This window comes from Taudactylus pleione, unplaced genomic scaffold, assembly GCF_031769625.1.
Source record: "Taudactylus pleione unplaced genomic scaffold, aTauple2 ptg000094l, whole genome shotgun sequence".
In the NCBI taxonomy this organism is placed as follows: Eukaryota; Metazoa; Chordata; class Amphibia; order Anura; family Myobatrachidae; genus Taudactylus; species Taudactylus pleione.
In genome coordinates this window covers 2,689,973-2,707,756 of record NW_028284496.1, presented here as the reverse complement: position 1 = coordinate 2,707,756, position 17,784 = coordinate 2,689,973, and the positions used below count along the sequence as shown (strand labels likewise).

The window sequence follows — 17,784 nt, the reverse complement described above, 5'->3', positions numbered from 1 at the left end:
GTGCAAGACAAAACAGAAAAGGGGAGAAACACACATTTGGGCAAAGAGCAAAACGACAGTGCGCAGACTACCTCAATTTGGGCCCAAATGTATTAAACAAATGCTAAAGGGAAAACACAACCAATTTCACGGATCAAAATAAGCAGATAATAATGCGCTAATTAGTTCGCAAATACAAGTCTCAAAATAAGCAGATAATAATGCGCTAATTAGTTCGCAAATACAAGTCTCAAAATAAGCAGATAAAAATGCGCTAATTAGTTCGCAAATACAAGTAAAAAAATACGCAGATGAAAAAGCACGAATTAGTTCATACATTTCGGACTCACAAAACCAAAGGTTAAAAGTGTAAGGTCAAACAAAGTTGCGTTAAAAAAAAAAACAACATTTAATAAACAAGTGAAAAAATAAACTTACCAATAGAGGATATATAAGTCACCGGATAAAAAGGTTGTTGGGGCAGAGCCAAAAGAAACCTAACAAAGGAGATTTTTGAATAAATTAAAGAGCCAAAATTCACAAAAAGAAGGAGACACAAAGTGAACAAAAGTAAGACGGCCAAAAACTTACCAAAAAATAACTCGACAAAGAAAACAACCACAGCAAAAAAAGCGAACGGAAAAAAAAAAAAAAGACAAACCAAAAACCACTCCAAACAACGCCAAATCCAAATCCCGCCAACAATCCACTCCGACCAACGTAACCTCCAACAACCAACAACCGCCACCTCAACTCGAGACGCCCCAAGCCATAAATAGTGTTTATTTTCCCGCACAAATTAAGGAGGGATCATAGGAACGCACAATCAATGATGCGGACGAAAAATAAGGACGCATGTATAAATACGTCACGAGGCAAAAAAAACGTTCTGGTGTATTTCTTGTTTGGAGATAAGAAATGGCTACAGACCAGGGAAACAATGGCCAACAGTCTGCCGGTAAGTATTTCATGCATTTCAAAAAAATGATTATTTTGAAACATAATATAGTGCAAGTTTGCAAGCTTAAATTTCTCAACATTTAAACAAATAGGTGAGGAGGATGACATGGAAGAGGCTGCTGGGCCCAGTATTCCGGCCAAAGCAGGGAAAAAGAAAAGGCAGCCACAATTCACAAGAAAGGAGATGGAGGTTTTGGTTCAGAAGTGTGTGGTTATCCTGCCACAGACAGACAGGAATATGAGTGCAAGCCAGAAGTGGAGAATGTGGGAGGAGGTAGCCAGTGCTGTCAATAGGGTGGGTGATTATGTCCGTCTAGCCCGGGATGTCAAACGGCGGTAAGTAAAAACTTGACCCCCCTAAAACCAAAACCCCCCCAAAAAAACAGAATAATGTTTCCTTTTTCACCCACAGATGGGGCGACTTCAAATATCGCCTGAAGCAAAAACTGGCGGACAGGGCTAGGCATGCAAGGAGGACAGGTGGGGGTCCCACCCCTGTGTCATTGGAGTTGAATGATTTAGAAGAGCTGGCACAGGGGTGTGTGCATGCTGTGGAGGTGTTTGGCGTGTCCAACATGGATACGGACATGCCAGACTTTGCGGCTCCTCATGTTGTCCCAGGTAAATATTGTGATGTCACCAACTCTGAAATGTTATTGTGCCAATATGTAGATTCTAATGTGACTCTTTTCTCATTTTTCCAACAGAGACACAGGCGGATGAGTCTGCTCCAGAGGGGAGCCTTGGCCGGAGAATTTCTGCTGGCTCTGCAGGGGAGGAACCAGTACATCCGGCTGAGGACCCTGCAGAAGCCAGTCCAGGGCAATCCCCCTCGCAGGCAGTGTCCCTCCTCACAGAACTCAATTTTAAATCGGATTTCCATACGGAGATTCTGCAGAGGATGGACGCCAGTCTGGTATGGGTGGCTGAGGCCCTGGAGCAAAATGCTGCGGCCAACGTGACCATTGGTCAGGCCCTGGCGGAAAATACCAGGGCCAACATCCGCATCGCCAATGCCCTGGAGCAGCTCGTTCGCCAGCACATGGTGGAGCCGACCTCCCTTCCTGCTGGAACATCAGGATCCTCCACCTCTGGCACAACATCAGCCAATCCTCCAAATGTGCCTAGCCCTGTGCCTAGTCCAGAGGCCACAACATCTGCCTCTGGACGGGCCAGCCCGATGACATCCCGGACCCGGTCTGGCGCCCACCCTCCCCCAGCCAAATGGGGGAAAAAACGTTGACAGCACTGGCTACTTTTCCCACACTCCTTCTGTGCTTGCCCCATATTCCTTTCTGGCCAAAACTTCCCTCTCCTTTCTTGTGAATTGTTTTTTTTTTCAGATTTAAGTTTCCATACCTTTTATGTTTGCACAAATTTAAAAATTAACACTGCCAAAAATATTTGGGGCAAAAATGTGCCTGAAAATGTTTTTAGTTTCCAATAAATTTTGAAAAAATGTTCGACATTGTATTCTGACATTATTTTAGAAATGGTTTACATTTAATCTTGGCCCACAAGGCAAAAACGAGCTCCCAAAAAATGTAAACGAAATAAAAAAAAAGGCCTCTTTAAGGAACACTTTAAAATTTACATAAGGATGCAAATTCTCCAGACAAAAGCAAAATGGAAAAATACACACAAACATGATGACATTATTGTTACAATAGCACAAAAACCAAATATCAACCAAAAAAAACAGACCAACAAATGTACGCTAATTGATTGTGTAATCCTGACATTAGCAGCTATGATTTCCACCTGCGTACGGTTTTGTGCTAACCCAAAAAACTGATTTCAAAACACATTACAAGCTGGTTTTCAATACAAAACTAATTGTTTTTCTGACAAGCCGTGATTAATCGATGAAACATCGTGGAGGGCCGGGGCGGAGGAGAAGGCCATCGCCAATGTGATTGAGTAATCCAGACCCTAAGCTGTGCGAGCAGTTTGAACGGAAAGAGGATCATCCAGTGACGTATGAGTTGGTACGAACACATTTGACGTTCGCATCAGATAATGTATGTACGCGCAAAAAACGCCTCGCCACCCCTGCGTTTTTCCATCTCCACCCCCGTCAACGCCCAAAAACGCCCTGTTCTGTCAATCACATTTGACATGTCACTTCCTGTACGCTATTTGACGAATGAGACAAAAAAAACTCGCAATATGCCGTACGCACATGCGCAGTGTTACACCGACGCAAGCGCTTTCTCAACATCGGAACGCAATGAGCGTACTGCTGTTAACGAGCGGCTCTGAATGAGGGCCATTGTTTGTATTATCATGTAGTATTGATGAGTGGTGTTATATATATTTATACAGCCTCATCTTTATGTTATAGATATTCATGCAGCTTCATCTTTATTCACACTTTCACTGCAGCAATCATCTTTTTGAAAAAATTATGTTTGCCTAATCTGATTGAGCAACTTATGTTAACACAGCGCATCCCTGCAATTTTACTGTTTACTGTATATATCGAATGGAACGCACTTATGATGTCAGTCCCTGTGTTGTCATATCAGCAACGTTATCTTCAATCTCTACAAAGGTGACACTGACAGACTTCCTTTTCAATAACTCTCCAATGAAGTGATGTCTATGAGCTTAGACATCCATGATGATTTTCATGACCTGCTAGTAACTAGTTATCTACATAAACAACAATGATGAACAGTTTCTGCTCTATTGTTTTGTGTTATAGACAGAGAACAGTCTCTAAAAGTACAAAGTCCATCTACAAAAGCAGTGCATCTAACCTACCATACCAGCAGCCGCTGCTGTGCTTCAGACAGTACAGGTTGAGTCTCCCATATCCAAAATGCTTGGGACCAGGGGAATTTTGGATAACAGAAAATTCCGTATTTTGGAATATTTGCATTTTATAATGAAAAATCTTGGTAATGGGACCCAAATATACACACAGAATACATTTATGTGTTATATACACCTTATACACACAGTCTGCAGGTAATTTTATACAATATTTTCAATAATTGTGTGGCTCAAACAAAGTTTGTGTACAGAAATGAAATTCATTTATGTTTCATATACACCCTATACACACAGCCTTTGTATACATTATTTTTAATAATTTGTGCCTTAGAGAAAGTTTGTGTACATTGAACCATCAACAATCAAAGGTTTCATTATATCAGTCATGCCAAAACAAAATCTGTGTTTTGGAAAATTCCGTATTTCGAAATATTTGGATATGGGAGACTCAACCTGTACAATGTTTTCTTTAATAAACATACTTTTTTCTTCTTGGAACAGGTCATTACTATAATGTTTAGGAGGTTCCATATACAACTCTTTATCTAAATCTTCATAAAGAAAAGCTGAATCAAAATCTAACTGGTACAGCAATAAATCATACATGGCAGATATGGCTATGACTAAAAGCAGTGTACTCTAACTTGCCACAGGGGAGAAGACTTCACTTGAGTCAATCCTGGATTTCTGTGTATAACTCTTAACAACTAGATGGACTTTGTAACAGACAACAGTTACATATTCATTTAACATCTTACAGAAGACCTTGTTCTTGATTGTCTGGTGTTGACTCTATACAGGAGTCCACGTTTTGTTGTCATGCAGTGATGCCATTTCTATGTCTATTGCTGCTTTCCTAGTCGCTGCTTGATTTTACCTCTTGGATATTTTGGGGTTCACAGAAAGCGATATCTGCAGATTCCTTGTGATTTCTCTTCGGGGGGGAAGGGGGAATTCACAAACACAGAAAATATTTATTTATTTGGTTCTTACATTGTTCTTACAGATCCTGTTCTGCAACTGGGTATCCACACTGGCAGTCTTCCGGCTGTAGTCATATCCAACTAAACAAAACATGCTGTGATTCTTGTCCCAGCCTCACGGTATGTGGTGCTGTTTCACAGTACACTACATCCCTGGACTTAATAAGTTTTTATTTGCAATGCCCCATAGTTTATATCCCTTACTCTTTTGGCAGTATCCATGCAAGATACACTCCACTGACTTCAGATCCAGCTAGCATCTCTTCTCTTTTGGAATGTGTGCATAAGCTTTGCATCTAAACGCTCTGAGAAGATTGACATTTGGCTTTCTTCCAGACTAGTGTTCTTTTACAGCAACTGTGGGAGCATGATTCTTTAAGTATAATGCAGTAGAAGCTGCTTCTGCTAAAAACACTTTTCCATGCCCATGTCACTCAGCATCTCTCCACAACTGTGCATGCTCACTGGCACAATTTTATTCTGGCATGCAATGGTTAATTGGTGCTCAATGCCATATGTTTGGCATTGTTACATTCTTGTTTTCATATTCTCCACCATTGTTAGAACTGAAGAGTTTTAATTTCTGACCCATTTTAATCTCCACCAGACTTTTGTATTCTATTTTGTTCATGACTTCACTCTTTGCTTTGATGAAATAAACGCGTTTCATTCTTGTGACATCATCTATGAACTTCAGGAAATATCACTATCCACTTATTGATTTTACTTCCATCAGGCCACCAATGCTAATGGTGCCTTAGTTCTGTTTACTGACTTTGGAATGGACAGTGGGTCTGCTCTCAAACATCGGTCTCTCAGTATCACTTATGATTATTTCCATCACCATTCCATCAAGAAGCTTATGGACATTATCGTACCCCAGGTGGCCTAGCCATCTGTGCCACAGTTCCCCAAAATTACTTATTTCAGAAGCCATTATTGCACAAAAATCTTCTATGTCTAGGACATATAGTTGCTAGCACCGGGTTGCTGTTGCTATCACAGTCCCTCTTTTATTTTGAACAATAAACTTGACCTTGAAGGCTTTATTTTCTAAAATGCTTATGTCAATGAGGTTTGTCCTCAAATATGGTACAAATAACACATTTAATATGTCTGGGACTTTGGTTTTATCTTTTAATTCAGTAGCACCGTTATTGTCCCAATTTTTGTTGCAGTAAGGACTTAGGGCCTGATTCAGAGCCACTTGCAAAAAGCGAGCGCTCGCTCTGAATCAGGTGGATCAACATCAACAGCTGCCCCTTTTGGATGCGAGCGCTGGAGCGAGTGCTTTTTGCGTGCGCTCCAGGGCTCACGCTTGCGCAGTGCGCATGCTGCGAGTGCACACTGGCCCACCATCGACCCGCTTGCGAGCGCTATGCGCTTGCGAGCGGGTCTGAATCAGGCCCTTTGTCTGTAATCCCTCTGATTGTTATAGGATTACATAGGCTCAGTGATATAAATCATTATTGATTGCAACAAAAATGTCTTGTGGCTCCCAAGTCCATGTACCAGCAATCCTTCCTGTAACTGTCTATTATATTTAAAACTGATTTGTTTCTTTTGTCAAACTTCTTTTGCTGCACACAACTTACATCTCAGTCTACATTCAGAGGCTTTATGTCTCAACATTAAATTTGAAAGAATAGGAACAGGGTCCTGAGTCCAGAGGCTGCCTATTCCCTGAGGTATATCCCACTGGGTGCAATGCTGGCAGCATGACTATGAGTGCATCACAGCCTGGCCATCCCTCTATATTGCTCCACCTCCAGTCTGCCCTGTTTCAACCTTCTCTGAGTAATCATTCTGGCCATGGGTTGTCTGAAGTGACCATCTGGCATGTGTGGTGGACAAATAGAGAGATGGCTGAGGATGGATGAATGGATGGTGTAGAGGACTGGAGCTTTGGTGGTGAAGGTAAGTAATTTTGAAGGCATGAGGGGGGCTCTGAGCTGTCAATATCAGGACAAAAAGTGGCTGAGTCATATAAAGGGCATTTCATGTCTACATCTTAATGGGCTCTGACCATATAAAGGGCATGGCTGAGAGGGCTCTTAAGCTGGTATATAAAGTATAAAGGGGCATGACTGAGGGGGCTCTGAGCATTTAAAGAAGTGACTGAGGGGGCTCTGAGGCTAGCATATTAAGGGGCATGACTAAGAGGGCTCTGAGGCTTGCATATAAAGAGGCATGGCTTGGAGATCTCTGAGTATATAAAGGTACACAACTGAGGGAACTCTGTGTGGCATATTATCAATCAGGGGCATTATTGTATGCCATATTGCCAAATAGAGTCATTTCTGTGTGTCATATAAATTTGGGGCACAGATGTGTGACATATTACTAATAGGGGGGCAGGTGTGGCATTTTATAAATTTAAAATAATTAAAAATATATTTATTTCAAGATATTTGTATTAGTTTATTGTTTATTAGAATAATATTTTCTCAGCAAAACAATGTTTACCTACTTACCGGGAGGCAAACTGAGAGAAAACATTTTGTGGCCCCCATATAAAGTCATTTTCTTAGTACGGCAATCTAAGAAAAAAGTTTGGATGCCCCTGGCCAAGATCATGTTATACCCTTTGTATACTCACCAGTAAAATAAATAATAATACTTTTCTTAGCTGAGAAATGTGAGAATTTACCTGCTTTCATATGGACAATAGTTCCTGTGCACGTGCTTATATCACTTCTGCAATTTTCAGCCTTAGTGCACCCCAATTCCACAGCATCATTACAAACATGACACTCCAAGCACAGGATGCCTGAAACATAATAAGAGATACAATTTATATTGTGTGTGTGTTTGTGTGTGTGTGTGTGAATTAGGAAACAGTGTTTTTTTATGTCTGAAATATTTGGTGTGTGTGTGTGCGTCAATAGCATATATTTATGTGTTTGCATTCTATATGTTTGTACCGGTGAGGAATGTCAGGTTTAAATGTAACATGGGTAATTGTACAGTAGGTGGTTGGCTAAAGCAAATTTATTTTGTGTACGTAGTTGCCTCCACTCCACTTTGATTTAACCTCTTGGACGGCAATGAAATGTAGGGTCACTGGATCTTGGTTGTGCTGGTTTTTGTAGTTGTTTGATATGTTGTGTTACTGGATTCTAGTTTAGAATTGTCACGTTGTACGTCCTATGTATTGTAGTGCAGTATGTGACCACTTTCGTGTTGGATGAGATATTCTGTTGGATCTTGTATTGTTCTTTGCCTGTTGTGTTTGAAGAGAAGGTGGTGACAGGTCTCCTCTGTGTTCTGCACATCATATTGATTATTATATTTGTATCATTTGAACACAATCACTCTTATTGCTATCAGTATAATATATTGATTTATATCATATCCACGGTCCTTGCTTTTCCTATACTGTATGTGTAATTTGCCTTAGCACAATACCTACAATCACACCTTTTGTGTTCAAACTTATACAATCCAAACACACATATATACTAGGGGTGTGCACTGCCCACTTTTCGTGTTTTGTGTTTTGGTTTTGGATCTGGATCTTTCTTCGTGTTTTGGATCTGGATTGGTCTTGCCAAAACCACCCTACGGTGTTTTGGGTTCTGGGTTTTGTGTTTTGGATCTGTATTTTTTTTTTAAAAAAGCATAAAAACAGCTAAAATCACAGAATGTGTTGATTTTTCTGCTCCTATGCTATTATTAACCTCAAAAACCTTAATTTCCACTCGTTTCCAGTTTATTCTGAACACCTCACAATAGTGTTTTTATGTCCAAAAGGTTGCACCGAGGTAGATGGATGACTATGCTAAGCGACACGAGTGGGCGGCACAAACACGTGGCCCATCTAGGAGTGACACTGCAGTGGCAGACAGGATGGCAGTTTGAAAAACTAGGCCCCAAACAGTACATAATGCAAAGAAAAAAAAGAGGTGCAAGATGGAATTGTCCTTGGTCCCTCCCACCCACCCTTATGTTGTATAAACAGGACATGCACACTTTAACAAACCAATCATTTCAGCGCCAGGGTCTGCCACACGACTGTGGCTGAAATGATTGGTTCGTTTGGGCCCCCACAAAACAAGCTGGCAATTAATCTGGCCCTGCACAAACTGGCTCTACGGAGGCAAGATGTCGTCCTCATCCTACTCATTCACCGATTCCTCACCCTCTTCAGTGTTGTGTACATCCTCATCCTCACAGAGTATTAATTCGTCCCCGCTGGAATCCATCACCACAGGTCCCTCTGTACGTTCTGGAGGCTGGTCTCCCTGGAAAAGTTGATAATTCATTTTTATGAACATCATCTTCTCCACATTTTGTGGAAGCAACCTCCTATGCCTTTTGCTGACAAGGTTCCCGGCTGCACTAAACACTCTTTCGGAGTGCACACTGGAGGGGGGGCAACTCAGGTAAAATAGAGCCAGTTTGTACAGAGGCCTCCAACTGCCTCTTTTTCCTGCCAGTACATGTACGGACTGTCTGACATGCCTACTTGGATGCTGTCACCGATGTAATCCTTTAACAGACAGACGCACGCTTGTCGCTGTTGCTTTAAGGATGCAGGTGAGGCTACAGCCCACACATTTCACAAAGACAGAAAAAGAAGAATTTTTTTATTGTTTGTGGAGCGCACTTTGAGGGTTACACCACCCTTTAACAGACAGACGCACGCTTGTCGCTGCTGCTTTGAGGATGCAGGTGGAATCTAGACGGGATTTGGAACCGGGGACACACTACCTCCATCAATTGTCTAAATCCCACTGCACTAATGGCGGATACCGGACGCACATCTAACACAAACATAACAGTCAAGGCCTCAGTTATACGTTTTGCTTCAGGATGACTGCTGTCGTACTTCATCCTCATCGCTAGGGACTATTGGAGGGTCTATTGTTTAGTAAAAGTAGTGGTGTTCCTACTTCCTCTCTGGGATGATGAACAACTCCCAGCAGCAGCAACAGCAACAGCACTAGGAGGAAGTGGTTCTTGATCTTTCCCTATTTTATTTTTATCGGAGAAAGTTTGGTCCTCCATTTATGTTATATTGATATATACGTGCGGCTAAGGCGCACACAAACACAGAAAATATTTTTTTATTTTTGCTGGAGAGTAGTGCACTTTGTGGGTTACACCACCCTTTAAGAAATGAGCCAGCCGGCTCTTTACTTATGGGACACAGGCGCACGTTTGGCACTGCTCCTTTGTTGATGCACGTGCAGCCACAGTGCACACAATTCACAAACACAGAAAATATTTTTTTATTTGGTTTGGAGTGTACTTTGGGGGTTACAGCACCCTTTAATGGTCAAGCCAGCCGGCCCTTTACTTATGACACAGGCGCACTCTTGGCACTACTTTGTTGATGCACGTGCGGCTACTGCGCACACAATTCACAAACACAGAAAATATTTTTTTATTTGGTTTGGAGTGTACTTTGGGGGTTACAGCACCCTTTAACGGTCAAGCCAGCCGGCCCTTTACTTATGACACAGGCGCACGTTTGGCACTACTTTGTTGATGCACGTGCGGCTACAGCGCACACAATTCACAAACACAGAAAATATTTTTTTATTTTGTTTGGAGTGTACTTTGGGGGTTACAGCACCCTTTAACGGTCAAGCCAGCCGGCCCTTTACTTATGACACAGGCGCACGCTTGGCACTACTTTGTTGATGCACGTGCGGCTACTGCGCACACAATTCACAAACACAGAAAATATTTTTTTATTTGGTTTGGAGTGTACTTTGGGGGTTACAGCACCCTTTAACGGACAAGCCAGCCGGCCCTTTACTTATGACACAGGCGCACGCTTGGCACTACTTTGTTGATGCACGTGCGGCTACTGCGCACACAATTCACAAACACAGAAAATATTTTTTTATTTGGTTTGGAGTGTACTTTGGGGGTTACAGCACCCTTTAACGGTCAAGTCAGCCGGCCCTTTACTTATGACACAGGCGCACGTTTGGCACTACTTTGTTGATGCACGTGCGGCTACAGCGCACACAATTCACAAACACAGAAAATATTTTTTTATTTTGTTTGGAGTGTACTTTGGGGGTTACAGCACCCTTTAACGGTCAAGCCAGCCGGCCCTTTACTTATGACACAGGCGCACGCTTGGCACTACTTTGTTGATGCACGTGCGGCTACTGCGCACACAATTCACAAACACAGAAAATATTTTTTTATTTGGTTTGGAGTGTACTTTGGGGGTTACAGCACCCTTTAACGGACAAGCCAGCCGGCCCTTTACTAATGGGACACAGGCGCACGCTTGGCGCTGCTCCTTTGTTGATGCACATGCAGCCACAGTGCACACAATTCACAAACACAGAAAAAATATATTTTTTTTAGCACTTGGGGGAGCCCCCCTGACGGACAGAGCACCCCCTGGACAACACTACAGCACCCCTTTAGGACTGGAACACTGCACAGGACTTTGGAGTGGACACAGCCCCTATGGACAACTGACTGCACAACACAGTCCAGCCAGCCCCTATGGACTTTGAAGTAGTGGACACAGCCCCTATGGACAACAGCAGCACAGCACAACACAGCCAGCCCCTATGGACTTTGAAGTAGTGGACACAGCCCCTATGGACAACAGCAGCACAGCGCAGCACAGCACAGCACAACACTACTCTGCACTACACTGCACAGCCCAGCCAGCCCTAACTCCCACCCTCCCTCTTCACTGTCCACAGCCGAGTGAGAAAATGGCGCCGACGCGGGTACCTTATATAGGATCCAAAACCCGCGAGACCCGGAAGGCGGGATGATGACGTTTTGCCTCGATTTCAGATCCGAGTCAGGCAGGAAAAGTCGAGCCTGACTCGGATCAGCCTCGGATCGGGGGGGCTCGGGGGGTTCGGATTTCAGAAATCCCAACCCGCTCACCCCTAATATATACGGCTGACACATACACACAAATACACCTGCTACACACCTAATATTTCAGAACCATAGAGAAACACTTTTCCCTAATTCAGCACTAAACACAACACACAAATCCTAGGTGCGGTGCTACCACCTGTACATCTTTCCCTCACACATCTAATAAGGTCGGACCCCTTTATATGCAGCAGATCCTGCACAGAAGGCCGTCTGGACATATCTGCAAGATACAGCTTAAAGTGATATTTAAAAAAAAAATTTAACCAATGATTCTCTGGCACTAAATACTCCAGCCTGGGTGGTTCAGCAGTTTCCCCAGTGTTTCCACTGCCTGTTCTGCAAAGGTAAATCAATCGCTCAGTCCATTTGATATGTAAGTATGATCTGTGGGCCTGATTCACTATGGATTGTAATTCTGCTTATACGCATGGAGCGCAATTGCTAATATCAGCGGGGATATATAAATGTTTGCATTAACATTGCGATCACAGCCTGACATAAGGACGTCCACTTCCCTTACTAACATCCGTATACTAGGGTAACATAGAGAAACAATCAGTAACATCGAGGCCACGCAATGGATAATATATGAACGCTCCTGCAACGGCAATGAAAGGCACTGGCGCGCCTGCGTTCGCCCGACCCTTCCCCGTCACCACCCACAAACGGCACTTCCTGTCAATCACTCTGCTCTGGGTCTGCGTAGCCTCTGCAATCGCAGTTCCGTTTGCAATTGCTAGATTGCGCACGCGCACTGATATGCATACGCATGCGCAGAACGCAATTATCCACCGATTGCGTGCATATTAGCAGCTGCGTCCATGCTGAAACAGGCCCTGTCACTTTCTTATAGACCCTACTTTTATAAAAGAAATGTCTCATACACTTCTTTATCCGTTGTACACATATTATATTAAAAATAAAATGACCGCAGGACTTAAAATACCTTTTAACTCACATTTTCAAAAAAATTAATTCCTGCTTATCTTACATGATTTACTGACACCTTATTTATGTAGATTTAAAATGAACGCAAAATGATTAGCTCATTGGGTGGATGGGTGAGAGAGTTCAGAGATTAGCAAATGTTCATAAAAACACACTAATAAGATAAATATTAGTTATTAATATTGATGTGCTAAGGATATTTTAGACATTTTCTATGCTGAGGAGTAAAAGCTTTAGGGCCTCATTTAGTAATGAGTTTTATCACCAAAACAAGTGATAAATATCACTGTGTATGATAATGGTGCTCCAGCCAATCAGCTCCCAACTGTCACCTGTTAGAAATAGGACAGTTGGGAGCTGATTGGCTGGAGCACCATTATCATACACAGTGAAATTTATCACTCGTTTTGGTGACAAAAATCGTTACTAAATGGGGGCCTGAATATTTAATTGGTTGACACCATGGTCAATGTCCTGGTGACTAATATACATAATTTGAGTGTCACACACTTAATAAAACTTTTACTTTCCTCATGTTTTTTTTACTGCTCTTTATAAGTAAGGAAGTTAAATAGTTTTCAGGGGCTGGAACAAGTACATAGTAAAATTCTATATTTCCAGGGAGATTGATAATAAAGACTGCATAACGTAATAATCTATTTCAGTGCACTGATGCCATTTATCATATGTCCTTTTGGTAACACGTTTGCTGGGCATACATTTACACATAAAATGTCTGTCATACCGACAGACATTTTATCTGACAAGCTGAAACCCGGCAGACACCGTGGTTGTACACCAAGAGATATTTACAGTGTATAGCTACACGACATCTGCGTTCCTCCTTTGATGAGCAGACATTTCCCCTGTGAAGGAACAATGGAAATGTCAGCTGTGGCAGTACATACACGGCTGACCAATTATCAGATCTATCGGACATGCTGGACGACTTTATATGTCTGACAGACCAACGGAGCCGGCTCGAGGCACGTTGGACCAGTGCGGTCAAACAGGGGCGTCACACCATAGAGGGTGCACCCCTACCAACCATTTCCAATTTCAGAGGGACAGTCCCGCGGGCGCTTGGGAGGTTGAGCACCTCCACCGCCGCAGCTGTGCAGTGGTGCCGGACCCCGGAGAAGAGAATGGATGCCACGTGCACTCCGCTACTGACAGAGTGCTGGGCTCGCCCCCAGCCTGACATTAATCGGGAGGCGTGCCATACAGGCATGCCCCCAAATAAACTCATTTAGGTGGTGTGGCCTATGTTAATTAGGCCAGACCCCCATTTCCGTCCGCGCAGGTAACGGGCGCGCAAGTAACAGGCGACTAAGTCTCGTTCTGCAAAGGGCGCGGCTCCCCCTGGAGCCGGTCCTGCTGACCAATAATTACTGGTCGTGGCCATACACTATGCAATTAGTGCCCAAATCCGACCATAATCAGCAAGTCGGGTTCAGAATTATATAATGTATGCCCCACTTTAGACCTGTGTGCAATCATGGTACAATTTCAGTGCGCTATTATTAATTATTGTTATTATTATTATTATTATTAGACCGTCAGCACCTACCCCCTCCTTTCCCAAACCACCCCTGAACATCCATCTTACCAACTCTGACTTGTTTCTCCAATGTATCTGGAGAGGAAGACATGGCCCTCATCCGATCCCCCTCCCATTCCACCTCTCCCCTTGACCCTTTCCCCTCCCACCTGCTGCAATGTTTTATACTGTAGGTCACTATTTTCTTGTTTTTGCTCATTTGTAAGGTGCTGCGGAAACTTTGTGGTGCCATAAAAATAAGGGATAATAATAATAACTAGTTGTAGTAGTTTAATGGTAATAACAGTATAGTTAAAAATAGATATAGGCATCCTCATATCCTTGACTATAAAATGCACTTTGGCAATGTCAAGTGAAATATTAATAAAATGTATTCTTTGTTTACATCATTTTCTAAGTAAAATTTTAAAAAAATTGATATGTGGTCCCTAATATCTAGAATTTAGGCTGCCACCAATATAGCTTCCTACCACTTTCCAATGTGCTGCAAAACTATTTACTGACATATCTTTGGCTCAGAGGGGGAATCCAATTGTTTTTGGCCGCCTGATTGGCAATACAGGTTGAGTCTCCCTTATCCAAAATGCTTGGGACCAGAGGTATTTTGAATATGGGAATATTACGTGTTTTGGAATAATTGCATATCATAATGAAATATCTTGTGAATGGGACCCCAATATACACACAGAATGCCTTTATGTTCTATATACACTTTATACACACAGCCTTCAGGTCATTTTATACAATATTTTTAATAATTTTGTGCATCAAAAAAAGTTTGTGTACATACATGAAATTCATTTATGTTTCATATACACCTTCTACACACAGCCTGAAGGTAATTGTATACTGTATTTTAATAATTTTGTGCTTTAAACAAAGTTTGTGTACATTGAACCATCAGAAAGCCAAGGTTTCACTTTCTTAGCCATACTAAAAATATTCCGTATTTCAGAATATTCCATATTTCGGAATATTTGGATATGGGAGACTCAACCTGTATTCAGTTGTTTTGCTGATAAACATAGGCGCTGCGCTCATCCATTCGCCCATTACTGTTATAGTACATATCACACCCAAATGTACCGGGATTAGTGGCTTAAAGCGACTAAACCTATGCACACTACTAGGTGTGATGAATTTGGGAACAGGGAAGCCCCATTTTGGGCAGATTTCTGCTCGCCATCTCGAAAAGGTGCAAGCAGAAATAATTGGCACCCAGCGGCACAAACAATTGAATAGCTCCTATCACTTTAACGTTGTGACCATGTTAAAACTATTTTATTCACCCAGAGAGTTTTCAACATATCATCTATTGAGAACTGAGCTCTACCCATATTAATTACAATTTATTAAAGGATTATACGATGACATTACATTTTTGAAACTTTTATCAGAAATTTTTCTATTGTCTACAAATCTAGTTGTAGCAGTTTTTATTACTGACCAACATCTGAGATGATAAAAATGCAAAATAATTAAGTTACCGACGGTACTAAAGGGACTCATACATTAGCAATCACAATAGAATGATTCGCAGATTTTGTGATATTTTCACCAATCTAAAGATTCCCCAATCTACCAATCTGCCCCCATACATTACAGATATTTTCAGTGATTAGCAGATAATTTTCAGGAAAGACAGATCTGCCAATCTGAAAGGCCCATCCTTTTACTAGTGTATGTTACCATAAACTAGCAATCTCCAGCCCCGGTTTGTCGGTGGAATCCAACATGTTGGACAACCTGATTTACCGATTCCAATCACTTTTTTGGTCTGAATCTTTGATCGGTGTACGCCATATATTCACAATTTTTTACCTCAATCATCTGCAAATCAGGCAATTGCCCCAATCCACTGCAGATGTACAGTATGGGAGTCTTAATCTTGCGGCATGCTACATTGTCAGTGCACAGCAGGAAGTAGAAATTACCCATGAATAATACAGATCTGTGTATGTTATAATATTTGAATGTTTATCTTCCAATATTTATAAATAAAGGAAAAACTTTTTTCAAAACATTATAAATGTTGGAAGCAAAAATGTGTAATGGGCACATTTCTCCATGTATTGCAACATTTGATAATACTATGAATGTTGGAGAAGATTTTGAAGGTATACTACTCAATAAACATAGCTTATGTCTTATCAAAAATAAATTGTATGCGTACAAGTGCGTCTGTTTCAGGGGAGTCAGCGCACAGTATTAGGGTCCCATGGTCATGTTTTGTGACCCAATTAGATATTAATTAGATATGCATGATAAAAAGGCTAATGACTTCGATAAGATCCAGAAACAAAGAGATACTGTGTTCGCTACGTTTCACTACAGAAAGAGTAGAATTTGTTGCAGTGAATTATACACTATAGCAAGTCTTTCAAAACAGATTATTGTTTAGTTTAATCTTTTATGGCTTTGGATAGTTAATTTCATTGCAAATAAAAAAAACTGTATGGCAATGGTATTGTTTGCTATGGTAAACTATGAACTATACTCCAGCTGTATAACTGAAACCACATGCAATGTGCATAAAAGAAAAAAAAAAAAATATATATATATATATATATATATATATTTAGTATATAGTCCAACAAAAGCATAGCAATTGAAACAGTTAATAGTAGAACTTATCTTACTAAAAAATGGAACATACCGTACTATACTTTGGTACTGTTTCAGCAATCTTACTAAAGTACCTAATATTGTATCCATACTCCATAGTAGTGTAACTGCACCTTCTGGGTGGCTAATGATGAAGAGATGAATTGCACTTGCCTCCATCCCATCTAGTAACCAGTACTGTATGTTTGTATTTTTCGTTTCTATTATTAATAAAAATACCTTCAATAAAATATAATTTTAAAAACAGAAAACAAACAAAAAAATGCACTTAAAATGCATATAATAAAAACAATATTTTTCCTAAAAAAATAAAAAATATAATAGCATTGTGTTTACTTTTGTTGTTTGCCTTCATGTCTAAACCTATAATTGTTCTATTGTGTTGCCCCAAAGGCTCAATCATTATTAATTGTGCATTTCGTCAGAACATCTTCATCATGGGTATATTATTTATTCCTATTTTTATTTTAAATTACAAACATAAATTATCCTTACCTGATACAAGGCTACAGGTGAACAAAGCCAGGAAAAGAGTTTTACTGATTGTCATTGTTCAAAATACTGTAATAACCAACTGGAACCACCACTGACAGCTGAGCAATGATGTCCAAGTAAGTTCCTCTAAAACGTTTAATAAGATGGGCTTGGCTCAGCTACTAAAGATGTGCGTCACTTGGGCTCTTTACCCTCTGCTATCAAAAGGCAAAAAGCCACATCTCCTGATTCAGTCTTACTGGGTGAAATGTATTGTTTGCCACCTGATATTTTATTGTCTCAATCATGAACACTGAACCACACCTGATTTATAAAAAAAAATTCCAAATAAAGCTGTGAAAAGTGGGAAATATAAAAAAAAAATTCATAACTTTTAAGTGACTAAGAATAGTTACAGGACATATCACATGGATCAAAGGGTCTATTCATTATCCCTTAAATTCTACAAAAAGTAGGTAAAAATTTACATTTTCAATTATATTTGTAGATTTTAAGTAGGGGTGTGCACCGGCCACTTTTCGTGTTTTGTGTTTTGTTTTTGGATCTGGATCTTTCTTCGTGTTTTGGATCTGGATTGGTTTT

At 41.0% G+C, this 17,784-nt stretch overlaps 1 protein-coding gene across 1 annotated transcript in view; it reads right to left on the bottom strand.

Moving 5' to 3' along the window:
- The window catches only part of LOC148526773 (ly6/PLAUR domain-containing protein 5-like), a 31,136-nt gene extending 13,879 nt beyond the window's left edge, over positions 1-17,257 (bottom strand). Inside the window, exons 1-2 of the mRNA XM_088469861.1 lie at positions 17,203-17,257; positions 7,351-7,470 (exon numbers count right to left, since the gene is read on the bottom strand). Coding sequence (XP_088325987.1) covers positions 7,351-7,470; positions 17,203-17,257 — 175 coding nt within the window. The remainder of the gene's footprint in view (positions 1-7,350; positions 7,471-17,202) is intronic.
- Positions 17,258-17,784: the final 527 nt, after the last annotated feature.